Raw genomic sequence first — 16356 nt, 5'->3', positions numbered from 1 at the left:
AAGCCATTTAGGTGAGCGGGTAGAGACTGCGCTAGATCTCAGACTCCCAAATTGATTAAAATGTTGGTTCGCCTTTCCCACTAACGGTGAGCTCTTAATCAGTGGTTTTAATTTAGTTAAGGCACACAGCCCTCCACTATCTCTTTGTGGTGAATGTCTGGATGGGAGTCCCCTTTTCCCTTTCTTTGAAAGTACAATCACGGCGCAGGGGCTGCCCTTGAGACTGACCCAGAAACTCCAGCGGGTGCAGAATGCCATGGTGAGACTCCTTACGGGGTCCTTGCCGTGGGATCACATTCACCCAGCTGCACTGGCTCCCGGTGGAGTACAGGATCAGGTTTAAGGTGCTGATTTTAACCTTTAAAGCCCTATACGGCCTAGGACCCTCGTAGCTATGGGACCGCCTCTCCTGGTATGTCCCACAGAGGACCTTATGGTCTTCAAACAAAAACATCTTGGAGGTCCCGGGCCACAGGGAGGTTAGGCTGGCCTCAACCAGAGCCAGGGCCTTTTTGGCTGTGGCCCTGATCAGGTGGAACGCTCTGTCACAAGAGACTAGGGCCCTGCGGGACTTAACATCTTTCCGCAAGGCCTGCAAGACAGAGCTGTTCCACCAGGCCTTTGGCCAAGGCACAACCTGACCCCCTCCTTTGGTAATCCTCACGGAACTCTAGCCCAATGGTTGCCATTAATTTAATTTTGAACGGATTTTAGAATGAATCGATTTTAGAATGCTATATTATTTTACTGTTGTTAGTCGCTCTGAGCCCGGCTTTGGCTGGGGGGGCGGGGCGGGATATGAATGAAATTATTTTATTATTAAACCACAGAGCCTAGGACTTGCCAATCAGAAGGTCGGCGGTTTGAATCCCTGCGACGGGGTGAGCTCCCGTTGCTCGGGCCCAGCTCCTGCCAACCTAGCAGTTCGAAAGCACGTCAAAGTGCAAGTAGATAAATAGGTACCGCTCCAGCGGGAAGGTAAACGGCGTTTCCATGCGCTGCTCTGGTTCGCCAGAAGCGGCTTAGTCATGCTGGCCACACGACCCGGAAGCTGTATGCCGGCTCCCTTGGCCAATAAAGCGAGATGAGCGCCGCAACCCCAGAGTCGGCCACGACTGGGCCTAATGGTCAGGGGTCCCTTTACCTTTACCTTTTACTCTTAAGGATCCCCCAGACTTCTAACCCAGACGTTATCTCTTCTCTTCCCTAACGTGTGTATTGCTATGACTCCTCCAGATGTCTAGAATAGGAGTCAATGCACAACATAAGAAGAGCCCGCAGGATCAGGCCAATGGGCCACCTAGTTCAGCATCCCGTTCTCACAGTAGCCTGTGCGAAACCAGCAAGCAGAATTCGAACACAAGAGCCCTCTTTCCTCCTGTTGTTTCCAGCAACCAATATTCAGAAACACTAGGGCCTCCAAGCGTGGAAGCAGGGGATGGCCGTCATGGCTCCCAGTACGTTTCCGAGCACAATTCAAAGTGTTGGTGCCGACCTTTAAAGCCCTAAACTGCCCAGTATACCTGAAGGAGCGTCTCCACTCCCACCGTCCAGCCCAGACACTGAGATCCAGCTCCGAGGGCCTTCTGGCGGTTCCCTCACTGCGAGTAGTGAGGTTACAGGGAACCAGGCAGAGGGCCTTCTCGGTGGTGGCACCCGCCCTGTGGAACGCCCTCCCATCAGATGTCAAGGAACTAAACAACTATCTAACTTTTAGAAGACATCCGAAGGCAGCTCTGTTGGGGGAAGTTTTAAACATTTGATGTTTTATCATGTTTTTAATATTCTGTTGGGAGCCGCCCAGAGTTTCCTGTTGAGATGTGAACCTCTGGTGACCTGTTTCCCTCGCCTTTGCACTGTCTCTTTGAAAATGCCCACTGTGAGAGATCTCCTCTGTCGAGAGTGGAGACCGTGTAATCTGCCACGGTTAAGACTGCATTCTTAGCAGAGCCTCATTTAGTATTCAGCCTGGTAACACAATCCGCACAGCTAATCATTCTTTTGTAGCAGCATTAACTTTTAACCCCTGTGATGATAGTTCCCGGAGTGGAACGGAGCCGAGTTTTCTGTCTCTTGTGCTGTTGGGTTTCCAAAGAGTCTGTCGCAGGCTTCGTAGTTCAATTTTCAGGTGCCGCAGCCTTCATGAATAGTAGATGGAGCTGATACTTTACCTGTGGAAAGCACAAAGGGGTATCCTCAAGCAGATGTAGATAGTGGCAGCGGGGCCTGCTCCACTGGGATGAATGGGGCACTGCCCCACCTACCTCCTTGGCAGGTGTGCATGCAGGAGCCAGGCCCTGTGACCAATAGGACTCTGCAGGACTGGGGCCTTCCTAAGTTTGTTCTGAAGAGGCAAGGCGCGGCCGCACAGGTGAGGCCGATTGGTAACTCACAGCACCTGGTGGCAAGAGCCAGGAAGGGATATAAGGTCAGCATTTTCAGTTCGGATCTTTGCCACAGCAACATGTTCCTTGCCTTGCTGCGTTTGACTCCTTGCTTCCTGACCCTCGGACCCTTGGCTTCTTGACTCCTGGCTCTCTGACCCTCGGACTCTTGGCTTTCTGACTCCTGGTTTCTGGACTCTTGTTCCTGCTCCCACCCCGTCATCTTGCCCCCGGGCCCGACGTCCCCAGCCGGGACTTCGATCACCCATGAACCGGACCGTGACACTCCTGTTCTTAGTAACAACAGCTAGTCTAGGGGGGTGGCACGGGCGGCCATCTTTTTCTTCCTTACTCTCAATGTTGCCCTTGTGGAAATCAGCAGGGGAGAGGATGGGGATGAACCTAGATAGCTCACTCGGTAAAGCATGAGATTCTCAATTCCAGGGTTGTGGGTTTCAGCCCCACATTGCCCTAAAAGATCCCTGCATTGCGGGGGGTGGGCTAGATGACCACTGGGGTCCCTTCCAACTCTACAATTCTATGATTCCTAGAGTGACAAGCTCTGCCTGTCATTGGCTCTGGCGCCACCTACTGTTGGCCACCATGCCTTGCACCTCACCTGTGCCAGGAGCACCACCTCTTCAGGTTGTTGTTTTTTAAAAATTATTTATAGTTTTCATTTATATACATTATATCAGTGTTCCCCAACCTTGGGCCTCCAGCTGTTTTTGGACTACAACTCCCATCATCCCTCGCTAGCAAGACCAGTGGTCAAGGATGATGGGAATTGTAGTCCAAAAGCAGCTGGAGGCCCAAGGTTGGGGAACACTGCATTATATAATTGGGGTGTCTAAGTTCTTATGTTGGGGGAGAAACCGGAAGGGGCCACTCCCAGAATCTGCAAGTGACTAAGATGGACATGAACTTGGGGGTTCTGCACTGTAAATAGTTTGCACCAATAAAACCTGTAAAAGACAGCTTGGAGTCCTGCCTGGTTACTCGTGAGCAACCACCTCCTCACCTGACAGGTGCCCTCCCAGGTGCGGGTTAGCCGCTCGGGTGCACGGAGCGGCCCGTGTGCCCTGCAGCCGGGAACGGAGAGAGCCGACAATAGCGGACATTCGGCGTGCAGCCCGCTCGCGACTCCCAAGCCTCCTCCAGCTGTCAAAACGAAGGGGGGAGGGGAGAATGCCGCTGGCAAAGTGGCACAGCTCCCCCTTTGCCTGACGGCTCAGGGTAGGCTTTTGAGTCACGGGTGGGTGGCGCACCAAATGTCACCCCCCTAAGCGAAGACGCCCGGGGTAGACCGCCCCCTTCCTCCGCCCCTGTATGTTGTTGTTGTTTAGTCGTTTAGTCGTGTCCGACTCTTTGTGACCCCATGGACCAGAGCACACCAGGCACTCCTGTCTTCCACTGCCTCCCGCAGTTTGGTCAAACTCATGCCGGTAGCTTCGAGAACACTATCCAACCATATCGTCCTCTGTCATCCCCTTCTCCTTGTGCCCTCCATCTTTCCCAACATCAGGGTCTTCTCCAGGGAGTCTTCTCTTCCCACGAGGTGGCCAAAGTATTGGAGCCTCAGCTTCAGGATCTGTCCTTCCAGTGAGCACTCAGGGCTGATTTCCTTCAGAATGGAGAGGTTTGATCTTCTTGCAGTCCATGGGACTCTCAAGAGTCTCCTCCAGCACCAGAATTCAAAAGCATCCATTCTTCGGCGATCAGCCTTCTTTATGGTCCAGCTCTCACTTCCATACATCACTACTGGGAAAACCATAGCTTTAACTATGCGGACCTTTGTTGGCAAGGTGATGTCTCTGCTTTTTAAGAGACTGCCCCTGTATAGCATATAGCTTTTTGCCTCCTTTCCAAAGCCCAGCACCTCACTTAACCTGCCTTTGGGGGCCGCCCCAAAAGGCCCTGAGGGTCCCGTGTTGGACTGCCCTGCCCTAATTTATCCCCCCCTTTTTAATTTCCAGGTGGCACCACAGGACTGAGGTGGAGAGGGCATTTTTCAAAATGTCCTGAGGAGTACAAGCACTACTGCATCAAGGGAAGATGCCGTTACGTTGCAGCAGAACAGATTCCGGCATGCGTGTATGTTGACTTTCCGAAGTACAGAGAAAGGCGTCTCTTGTCCGCCATTGAATTCTGATGTGACAGGCTCTCTGGAAATGGCATAGTTGCTAACTGAGCCCGCTCGCCTTTCAGTTCTGGGGCTTATTTCAGAGCAGGGGTAGGCAACCTAAGGCCCGCGGGCCGGATGCAGCCCAATCGCCTTCTCAATCTGGCCTGCAGACGCTCTGGGAATCAGCTTGTTTTTACATGATTAGAATGTCTGCTTTTATTTAAAATGCATCTCTGGGTTATTTGTGGGGCATAGGAATTCGTTCATTTTCCCCCTTCAAAATATAGTCGGGGCCCCCCCTAAGGTCTGAGGGACGGTGGACCGGCCCATGGCTGAAAAAGGTTGGTGACCCCTGTTCCAGAGCATCAGAATATTTTGAAAAGCATATTGCCACCACTTCTGCTAAAATGCAGAGGTGAAGATGTCAAGTCTCCCCCCAGTTAAATGTCAGTCACTGACCAGAATTTTCTTCGTCAGATGAGGATCCCTGTTTCTGCCAGGGTGGATTTGATTTGAATCAAATCGATTTAAATCACTCGTCCGTAAGACTTGATTTAAATAATATTTTTTTACAAAAAGACTCATTCTTGCTGGTATAATCTTAATATTTACAACCAGAAGAAGTGTCATTTTTGGAATAATGAATTTTCAGAGTGGTTTATACAGTTATATAAAAATTACTGATTTCATTCTACAGTTATATAAAAATTACTGATATACTATTAGAAATACAATAATTATGAAATTATTGTGAGGTTTAATAAGTTAACTATTTATATTTTGACCTAATAGGTATCGAAAGCCATTTGCACTTAACAAAATACGTATTTTTATCAAAGTAATTGTTGAACTGAAACACAGTTAAGAAGTCCATGCAGAATGTAGGCACCCTATATATAGAACTGAGCAAACCAGTGATATTTTAGGGAGCAGGCTAGCAGGCGGGGCCCATTACTTACATCATAGGAGCCTACACAGCACAAAACACTGTTGCTGTGTGTAGGTTTTATTTTATTTGTTTTTTATCTTATATTTTGGAAATGAACGTCGGCTTTTTTCCCTTTAAATTTTATTTGGGCCCCCAAGAGAGTGGGGCCATAAGCTATAGCTTTTTTTAGCTTATATGTACAGTGGTGCCTCGCAAGACGAAATTAATTCGTTCCGCAAGTTTTTTCTTCTTGCGAGTTTTTCGTCTTGCGAAGCACGGTTTCCCATAGGAATGCATTGAAAATCAATCAATGCATTCCTATGGAAACCGCCTTCAGACCAGGTCCGGGGACAGTCTGTCCCCCGACATCTTCTGAAGGCTGGGGGGGGGGACAAGGGCTTTTCTTCCCACCCCAAGCATTTTAAAAAACCCCGGGAAAGCGGAGACTTCTCCGCTGTCCCGGGGCGATCTTAAAATGCTGGCGGGCAGCAGCGAAGCCTTCGTTGCCGCCTGCCAGCATTTTAAAATCGCCCCGGGACAGCGGAGGACTTCTCCGCTGTCCCGGGGTGATTTAAAAGCCCCCGGGAAGGCAGGCAGGGGGGAGCAAAGACTTTTGCCCCCCGCCGGCCTTCAGAAGAGGTCCTGGACCTCTTCTGAAGGCCGGCGGGGGGCGAAAGTCTTTGCTCCCCCCCGCCTGCCTTCAAAAGCCGTCCGGGATAGCGGAGAAACGAAGGCTGGTGGCGGGAGGAGGTCTCTCCGCCCCGCCGCCAGCCTTCAGAGGAGGTCCGAGGACAGTGAGGAAGACGCGCTGCGCTTCCCCGCTGTCCCGGAGATTTCCCTATGGGCTTTCGTCTTGCGAAGGAAGCCCATAGGGAAATTCGTTTTGCGAAGCGCCTCCAAAACGGAAAACCCTTTCGTCTAGCGGGTTTTCCGTCTTGCGAGGCGTTCGTCTTGCGGGGCACCACTGTACTGTAAATCCGGCACTGATAGGGCCCATTGGTGAGCATTGACACAATGCCCTTTGCGTCTCACAACCCTCACGTCTCCTGTCCCTCCTTTACAGCTGCGAGAAAGGCTACACCGGCGCAAGGTGTGAGAGGTTGGATCTGTTTTACTTGCGAGGGGATGAAGGTCAGATTGTGGTGATGTCTTTGATAGGTGTGATGGTGACACTCATCGTCCTGACTGCCTGTATATGCACCTGCGCTCAGTAAGTATGCCGACCCGAAAGCACAGAGTCGATTCTGGTGTTTTGGGTCTTTTACATCAGTGTTCCCCAACCTTGGGCCTCCAGCTGTTTTTGGACTACAACTCCCATCATCCCTCGCTAGCAAGGATGATGGGAATTGTAGTCCAAAAACAGCTGGAGGCCCAAGGTTGGGGAACACTGCTTTACATGAATAGCAGTACAGTGGACACTCGGGGTGCGAACGTGATCCGTGTGGGATGCTGTGGCGTTTGCCTCCTAGGATGGGTCATAAGGAAAGGGTTAAAATAGGTGTGATGTGATTGGCCAGTGAGAATGCAAGGGGGGAATAAAAGTGGGAGGTTTTGAAAGTCAGTTGAGGTTTGGGAGTTGAGAGTTGAGGTTTGGGAGTTGAATAAGGAAGAGGGAGGTTTAGGTGTGGGTTGGTAGAGTTGTATTGTGAGAGAGTGAGAGGAATTGTTAGGTGGAGTCAGATAGATAGTTGGAATAACCAGTTTGGAGTTGTTAGGAACTAAGAATAAGAAACTGACAAGAGAAAAATTAACTGGAACCATACGCTCGTTCCTACATTTAAAAATAAACTTGATTATTTGTTTATGTTAACAACTGACTGGACTCCGTGTGTCCCCGTGAGAAGCGGGGTGGTGGCAGCAGCGGAAAAAGCAATTGCAGTGGCGGCACAGGGTCAATAGACCGTCAAACGTCCGGGGGCCCTGTGTGTGATCGCCACAGATGCACATTTGCAACCTGCAGTGTTCGCAACCCACTTCTGCACACGTGCGGGTTGCGATTCAGCGCTTCTGCACATGCGCAAAGTGCAATTTAGCACTTCTGCACATGCACGGCTGCTGAAACCAGGAAGTAACCCGTTCCGGTACATCCGGGTTTCGGTGGTCCACAACCCAAAAAATCGCAACCTGACGCGGCTGTAACCCGAGGTATGACTGTACAGTCATGCCTTGGAAATCGATCAGAATCCGTTCCCGGAAGTCCGTTCGACTTCGCAAACGTTCGGAAGCCAAGGCGCGGCTTCCGATTGGCTGCAGGAAGTTCCTGCAGCCAATCGGAACCCGCGTCGGATGTTCGGGTCCCAAAGAACATTTGCAAACTGGAACACTCACTTCCAGGTTTTCGGTTTTTCGGGTGCCAAAACGTTCGACTCGCAAGGCAATCGACTACTGAAGTATGACTGTAAACGGTTCCTAATGCTCCAAAAGTAGTTATATAATATTATTTCTAAAAGGGGAAATGTTGGTTGTCTCTTTTCAAGTCAGCTGTCTGGGCCTTGGTTTCCAAACCCAGGACCAACCAGTGACCCCAATCAGAAACATGAAACCCACTTTTAATTTTTTGCTTCTCTCTCTCCACCCCCCCAACCTACGATAAATCTGAGGGGGTAGTTTAGGCCTTCCTCAGGCAGATCCCTCTCCAGGAAGCCACATTTCAAACATCCTGAATAAAGCAAAGATTGCAACTTGCTCTTAGGGCTCATCCAGACTTCCTTTGTTTCTAGCCACAGGTATGGGCTTTCCAGATCTGTGTCTGAGTTTGTTTGCTGGTTTTTGTCTCTGTGCTTTTCCCAGGAAAACCCATGTTTTACCCTTGAATCAGTGCAAAATCAGTTGGATTTTCTGCGGATTGCTGTTTGCTCCAATTCAGTGGTAAAGCATGGGTTTTCCTGGGGAAAGTGCTGGGACAAAACAAAAAAACACCTCAGACATGGAGCTTTACACAGGCTGAGACCCTACTTGCCTGTGGTCTGTCTCGCCAGAGTGGTGCATGCTCTGGTTATCTCCCGCTTGGACTACTGCAATGTGCTCTACGTGGGGCTACTTTTGAAGGTGACCCAGAAACTACAACTAACCCAGAATGCGGCAGCTAGACTGGTGATTGGGAGCGGCCGCTGAGACCATATAACACTGGTCCTGAAAGACCTACATTGGCTCCCAGTACGTTTCCGAGCACAATTCAAAGTGTTGGTGTTGACCTTGAAAGCCCTAAACGGCCTCGGTCCAGTATATCTGAAGGAGCGTCTCCACCCGCATTGTTGTGCCTGGACACTGAGATCCAGCTCTGAGAGCCTTCTGGCAGTTTCCTCTCTGCAAGAAGTGAGGTTACAGGGAACCAGGTAGAGGGCCTTCTTGGTAGTGGCACCTGCCCTGTGGAACACCCTCCCATCAGATGTCAAGGAAATAAACAACTATCAGACTTTTAGAAGACATCTGAAAGCTTTTAATGTTTGATGTTTTCTCGTGTTTTTAATATTCTGTTGGGAGCCGCCCAGAGTGGCTGGGGAAACACAGCTAGATGGGCGGGATATAAATAACCACCACCACTACTTCTTCTTCTTCTTCTTCTTCTTCTTCTTCTTCTTCTTCTTCTTCTTCTTCTTCTTCTTCTTCTTCTGTGTGAACCTGTGCCTGTAAAGCACAGCTCAAAAGGAAGCCTGGATGAGCATTCTGATCCTTGACTGATATCCTTTGTGTTTCTTGTCAGTATGCAAACAAAGCCCTCCTGAGGCTGGATTGGATAAGCTAATAGTCAGTGTTGTGAGGTCAGTAGACCGGGGAACTAGGCTAGTCTCTTCAATCTTCCCCTGGCACGCACCTCATCCCCAAAGCCCAAGAAGCTTCTGCCCAGCTTAGGGAGGGAGGTGTGATGCGCCTCTGACCCTAACTATCCTCCTATGAAAAATGTCACTGCCAGCCTCTGTTAACAGCGCCCTCTTGGGCTTGCTGGTCTGAAGGTCAGCGGTTTGAATCCTTGCGACGGGGTGAGTTCCCATTGCTCTGTTCTAGCTCCTGCCAACCTAGCAGTTCGAAAGCACACCAGTGCAAGTAGATAAATAGGTACTGCTGTGGCGGGAAGGTAAATGGCATTTCTGTGCGCTCTGACACTCGTCACAGTCCTCCGTGCACCAGTAGCGGTTTAGTCATGCTGGCCACATGACATGGAAACCCGGGTCCTTTCCCTTTCACTTTTATTCCTCTGAGTGGCTAATAACGATGGTTCCTTCCTCAAAGGTAAAGGGACCCCTGACCATTAGGTCCAGTCGTGACCGACTCTGGGGTTGCGGCGCTCATCTCGCTTTATTAGCCGAGGGAGCCGGCGTACAGCTTCTGGGTCATGTGGCCAGCATGACTAAACCGCTTCTGGCGAACCAGAGCAGCGCACGGAAACGCCGTTTACCTTCCCGCCAGAGCGGTACCTATTTATCTACTTGCACTTTGACATGCTTTCGAACTGCTAGGTTGGCAGGAGCAGGGGCCGAGCAACGGGAGCTCACTCCGTCGCAGGGATTTCGAACCGCCGACCTTCTGATCTGCAAGTCCTAGGCTCTGTGGTTTAACCCACAGCCCCACCCGGGTCCCATTCCTTCCTCAAAGTCTTCCACAATTATGTGGCAAAATGAAGCATATAAGACTACTTTGGCCTGACGAGTCGAGTTGCCACATGAAGGCTCATCGTATTCCTTTGACTTCTGTGGGGTTTGAATACTATGGCAACGGTCTGTTTAGTTGCCAAAGCACAACAGGTTTCGTCATTGATTTCATTTGGAGAAAGCGCTTGCTTTCTTACTTGGGAATGTACTTGAAAAGATTATCTAGATTTATTAGAAATAAAATACGTTTAAGGTGCGTGTGTTGCAGTGGCGCGTGTTTCTCTGTTCTGATTTTACGGACTAGATGTGCGCTTAATGACACATATTTGCAAATTTGCTTTTCAAGTTACTGTAAAAAAAGGCGCAGGAAGAGGAGAGAGGAAGAAATGATGACATTTGAGAAGAGGCTGCCTATTAAAACAGATGATATTCTAGAGACAGACATTGCATGAAGGTATTTACTTCTTCGCTTGCTTTGATTATTTGAGGCGTCAAATAAAATGGTTGGGCTAGCTTGTTTGTCTTCAAACCAACTGAGCTCAGGCTAGTCAACGTTTTCCTAAAATACCAGCTAGTGTGTTCTGCGGGGGCTCATTATGTTCTAGCTAACTCCAGATTTCTAGCTATGGGAAGGCACAGTTAAGCATGTATTTTAGGAGATTCAGATTGTGTACACATTATGCTTTACTCTGACTCCAGTGCACAGCCTTTGCTGGTTTTTGAAACTAGAGTACACAAGATGTGAGCCTCAATCCATCTGCATCCTGCCGTTTCTTGAGAAATACAGTGGTACCTCGGGTTACATACGCTTCAGGTTACATACGCTTCAGGTTACAGACTCTGCTAACCCAGAAATAGTGCTTCAGGTTAAGAACTTTGCCTCAGGATGAGAACAGAAATTGTGATCTGTCAGCGCGGCAGCAGCAGGAGGCCCCATTAGCTAAAGTGGTGCTTCAGGTTAAGAACAGTTTCAGGTTAAGAACGGACCTCGGAACGAATTAAGTACTTAACCCGAGGTACCACTGTACTGCTGATTGATTCACATTCCCTCAAACCAGCTTCCACCCAATTCAAAAACTTGAGCTGAGGTGTGTACAATTTAGACATCCATTGCACATGTGCAGATGACAGCGTCATTGAATAGGAGTTGCGGGGGGTTGTGGAATTGCATGACTTGTGGGATAATAACCATTGACATGATTCTGTAAACTGATGTGGGGAGGAAGGATGGGACCCAGATTTATTAAGAACACAGTCCTCCAGACCTGGAAGTCACTGCAGTGAACACAGTGGAGCTTGTTTCTGCTTAGTGTCGGTCTGCAGAGTAAAAAATCCTGACTGAATTACTTTCTCTCTTTACCTGCAGGTTGTCAAAAGGTGCTTGCAGGCAGGTTCCATACTTTCCAGTGCCCTTTTCATCTTGACGGAACTCATGAGGGCTAGTGACTTGAAAACCAATGTGGCTAAATGGATGCAGGTGTAATAATTGCTGTGCGTTTGTGACTTTATTCTGCGGAAAAAAGTCAGGAGGAATTGTCTACCATGGGAAAAACAGGAATTTCCAGAAGCACATAATGGATTTTCACAGGGCTGCTTTCATATCCTCTTCAGTGCTTCAATAACCCCCCTTGAATTTGCCAGCATGGAAGAGAAGCAGCCGTTCCTTTTTATAAATAATACAGGAATAGATGTAATAATCTGTAGTATTTTTATGTACAGCAGAATTCGTGAACCAAAGTGTGCCTTTAGGAGCAAATGTAAATGCCGATGAGGTCTGGATGTTGTATTTATACAAATAGCTGCAGCTTTAATTGATGATATGTTTTTTTGATTTTATGTGGGAAGGATGTTTTCTGCTGGTGCAGCTGACCTCTTGCTTTACTTTAAAAAAGAGAGTTGCATTGTAACTGTAGTAATGAGAATTTGGAAAATGTAAATTTCCCTGTTCTGTGTGACTTGTCTCTTAGATATTTGAAAAACACAAAAGGCACATGATTTTTTGCAGGTATCTTATGCTTCCATTATATCAGAGCAATACTAAGCAGCAACGGGTCTCCTGCACTTTAAAATATTTTTTTGAAGGACTCTTTGTTAAGATATAAAAGCAGGATATTTTATTATGAAACAGGGCAATGTTGTATTTAGGAACTTCCTATGCGCTGTGGGTTAAAACACAGAGCCTAGGACTTGCCGATCAAAAGGTCGGCGGTTTGAATCCCTGCGACGGGGTGAGCTCCCGTTGCTTGGTCCCTGCTCCTGCCAACCTAGCAGTTCAAAAGCACGTCAAAGTGCAAGTAGATAAATAGGTGGGAAGGTAAATGGTGTTTCCGTGCACTGCTCTGGTTCGCCAGAAGCGGCTTAGTCATGCTCTCCACATGACCCGGAAGCTGTACGCCGGCTCCCTCGGCCAGTAAAGCGAGATGAGCGCCGCAACCCCAGAGTCGGCCACGACTGGACCTAATGGTCAGGGGTCCCTTTACCTTTACCTATATGATCAGACAAAATCTGCTTTATACATTTGGGAGCTTCCCAAACTGTTGCAAATTCTCTACTGCAAGGTTTGGCAGTACAAAAAGCACGTTTTATCATAAATAAATAAATCAGCCCTCGATGCCTTAACCCGTGTGGTCACAATTTTTTCAAAAAACGTCCTCACCTGCGGGGTCACAATTTCACAAAAAAATCTGACATTCTCCAATTCACTCAAAAATGGTGCCAAACTGTTAGAATTTTCCCCTTAAAGGTTTGGCGGTGCAAAAAGAACATTTTATCATAGACTGAAAAAAAATCAGCCCTTGGCGCCTTACCCTGCGGAAAAACATTTTTTTGAAAAAATCCCTAACCCTAACAATTTCACCAAAAATCTGACATTCTCCAATTCACTCAAGAATGGTGCCAACCGTTGCAAGTTCTTCCCTGGAAGGTTTGGCAGTGGAAACAGAAGGGTTTTTATTATAACCCTTGACGCCTTAACCCGTGCAGTCACAATTATTTCCGAAAAATCCCTAACCCGTGGAGTCACAATTTCACCAAAAATCTGATGTTATCCAATACACTCAAAAATCGTGCTGTTCACTCCTTTAGTTCCTAGGAATGGTGCTAACGTTGTTCAAACATAACTGGCTGAGGTATAACCAGGCTGATAGTTCCACCTTCTTTAAGAAAAGAAGAAGAAGAAGAAGAAGAAGAAGAAGAAGAAGAAGAAGAAGAAGAAACCTGCCTAGAAGTTGGCTCCAGTGCAGGAGAAGGAGAAGGCAAGACCACCAGAGAAAGTTTGTGGTGTTGTTTCAAAATGGCGGTACACCTTGGAGAAGGATGGATAGCCTAGCTGTTTTTAATAATATTTAAAGGTGAGCTCTCTTGTGCTGGAGGTGTATGGTGGGAGATGCATATCCCCAAAATAATTTAATACTTGTTTTCAGATGTGGGGTGGAAGGGTCTGTGTTGCTCATTATCAAAAGTGGCCTGTGATAATCCATACAGTAAGTGATGTGGCACATTACTCTTCCCCAGGTATACCGGTAAGTTATTGTAATTTTATTTCTGGGGGAAAAGTGATCTCCTCAATGGAATTGTAACCTTGTGTGGAGACACTTTGGGAGTATTTATTTCTTGTGTAAAGCTGCGAGGAGAGGCTTTGTTGAGTTCATTTTTGTAAGTGTCTTTTGTTGCTGCTTTTTGAATAAAGTGGTCTGGGCAGCTCAGGAAGGACACATGTAATTATAGTTCAAACGGCCCATGTCAAAACTCCAAGAATTTTTTAAATATTCCTGCCTGCCCCACCCCTTCCAATTTTCACCATCCTTTGTAGGGATATTGTGTCGTGTGTTTCAACTTTGAGGAACACAAACGTAAGATTCCCCCCCCCCAAAATTCTGCAACGCATCTCTTTCTAGCTTCACCTGGAGAAATTATTTGGGGGAAATTAATGGATTTTCAATTAAACTTACATTGTGGGTAAAACCACTTTCCAAAGCAAATGGGACTTTGCCCTCAAATTCCGTGACTGGTAGGAAATCCATTTTCATGTACTGATAACCAAATTGTACATTAGTTGTTTTTGAGCCAGACCTAGTAACCACACTCTGAATAACCACTCACAATCACAGTGTCTGACCAGGCCACCTTTTCTGTCGTAATATGTCCGTGTTTTGGTGATATGAGATGCAACTGTCTCAGTGCTGAAACCCCAGTGGGAAAATCAGATGTGCTCCGTTCCAATTGGTATTTTGCAGCCTAACGCAGCTAATCACACCAGTTTTGATGGGGCAAAGGTTTTGTCTTCTCACCGGTGAATCTGTTGGACAGGCCGTTCCCCGTTCTATATGTCTTTACGTGTGAAGTAGAGATTCTGACCTTCAGGAATGACTGGCTCTCCAAAACCAAATGCGTGTTAATCTTCCTCGATGAATAGCAACTACAGAGGAGGATTATCATCGCCTTTGTAGTCTATAATGTACCCACACTGCCCCTCTTATCGGCAGTTTTCTCACTCTTGGATTGTTCCAGTGAAGCAGGAAATACAAAGGCTCATGAGACCTGATCAATCACGCCATTATGAGACAGACTAAGTTGCGAGATTGATAGTCAGAGGGGGAGGTGAGCCATAGCTTTGTTATCATGTTTGGATTGTGTGTTGGCAAACCCTCCCCTGGAAAGACTGATTTATGGTGAAACGGGTTTGGGAAAATTAATGAGCAGACGCTTAGACTTTATTACATCGGAACAGACTAAAATGGCGCCTGCCGCTTGAGCAGGACTGTTGGATCAGCGTGTGGTGATTTAAGGAGAGCCTTACAATGTTCACACAGAAATATAACAATGTTTGGTTTAACTAGCCTGCGGAAACAACTCAGAGATTATTAAGAAGAAAAATGATAACAACAAGAAGACTGGAGGATGGGATTTGTGAACATCAAAAGCATCAGAAATGTGAAATGATTGGACCCTCACTGAGCTCGAAACATGGGAACCCCCAACAAAATTTAAAATTTGGCAAAATATTCGGAGTATATAATATGTATTGGTATAATTTGGAATAATTAATGTGATATGATTGGATTGTTAAATGGAAAGCTTAATAAAAATTATTATATATAAAAAAGAGACCTGCTCAACCATCTCCAGAAGGACTCACCTTATTTTGTCTAGCCTTTGGTTATGATGAGTCAAGTTGGACCCAGGAATAAGTCACAATGCTTGCAGGACAAGAGGACAGAGACTCAGTTCATATTGTAGAAAAGTCAACAGAGATACTGACTGCGCAAGTTGTCAGTAAATATACCCAATCTGATTTAAGACTGTAATTCTATAATATTGGGACTTCTGAGTACATGTGTACAGGGCTTTACTGTAAACAACTGGAATTGCAGTTTGCTTCCCTCCGTCATATACAAATAAATAGCATCATGGCAAATACGTTTGCTGTTATGTTTGATATGGGGTGCTGCATTATAATGGTGAGCTGAAGGCAGTCAATATTTTTGCTCTACTGGTAGTTTGGAGGAAAAGATGGCTACAAACACATGGACCCATGAAAGGGAAAATAGCACCTCACGTTGACATTTTTTAGCAAAGGTGTTTCACAGCTGTGTGCCTTTTTTCCCTGTTGTTTACTCATTTAGTCGTGTCCGACTCTTCGTGACCCCATGGACCAGAGCACGCCTGGTACTCCTGTCTTCCACTGCCTCCCGCAGTTTGGTCAAATTCATGCTGGTAGCTTCGAGAACACTGTCCAACCATCTCGTCCTCTGTCGTCCCCTTCTCCTTGTGCCCTCCATCTTTCCCAACATCAGGGTCTTTTCCAGGGAGTCTTCTCTTCTCATGAGGTGGCCAAAGTATTGGAGCCTCAGCTTCAGGATCTGTCCTTCCAGTGAGCACTCAGGGCTGATTTCCTTCAGAATGGAGAGGTTCGATATTCTTGCAGTCCTAGGCTGCAAAAAAACTAGATTGAGGGAATGGGTGTGTGAAGAGGCTAAAGAATATTATAATTATTAAAATTTCTATACCACACTTCATGTGATGATCACGGGGGGGGGGGTGTGTTGCAGTATAGAAACACAAAAAGACATAACGTAATTATAAACATAAAACAATACCCCCATGAAAGTGAATCCAAAATGAATTCACAATTTTCCAAACTTCTAAATTTAAAAGCTTAGAAAGGTCAGATGCCTTGGTACGTGCGACAATTGACAGGAATAAAAGAGATTTATTTTCAGAAAACCTTTGAAGCCCACTAGTTAAATGTCCCTCACCCCAAAAAAGTCTTTATCACAACAGGTCTGTTTTATAGGCTGCGGCTGCTTTTGTACACGACTATGTATTGTT

General features: G+C 47.1%; 1 protein-coding gene across 1 annotated transcript in view; it reads left to right on the top strand.

Annotated features, from left to right (window-relative positions):
• The window catches only part of BTC (betacellulin), a 37775-nt gene extending 22637 nt beyond the window's left edge, over positions 1–15138 (top strand). Inside the window, exons 4-7 of the mRNA XM_077918312.1 lie at positions 4361–4478; positions 6501–6647; positions 10373–10480; positions 11393–15138. Coding sequence (XP_077774438.1) covers positions 4361–4478; positions 6501–6647; positions 10373–10478 — 371 coding nt within the window. The 3' untranslated portion in view covers positions 10479–10480; positions 11393–15138. The remainder of the gene's footprint in view (positions 1–4360; positions 4479–6500; positions 6648–10372; positions 10481–11392) is intronic.
• Positions 15139–16356: the final 1218 nt, after the last annotated feature.

This window comes from Podarcis muralis, chromosome 13 (assembly GCF_964188315.1).
Source record: "Podarcis muralis chromosome 13, rPodMur119.hap1.1, whole genome shotgun sequence".
Lineage (NCBI taxonomy): Eukaryota > Metazoa > Chordata > Lepidosauria > Squamata > Lacertidae > Podarcis > Podarcis muralis.
This window is presented reverse-complemented; position numbering and strand designations above follow the sequence as displayed.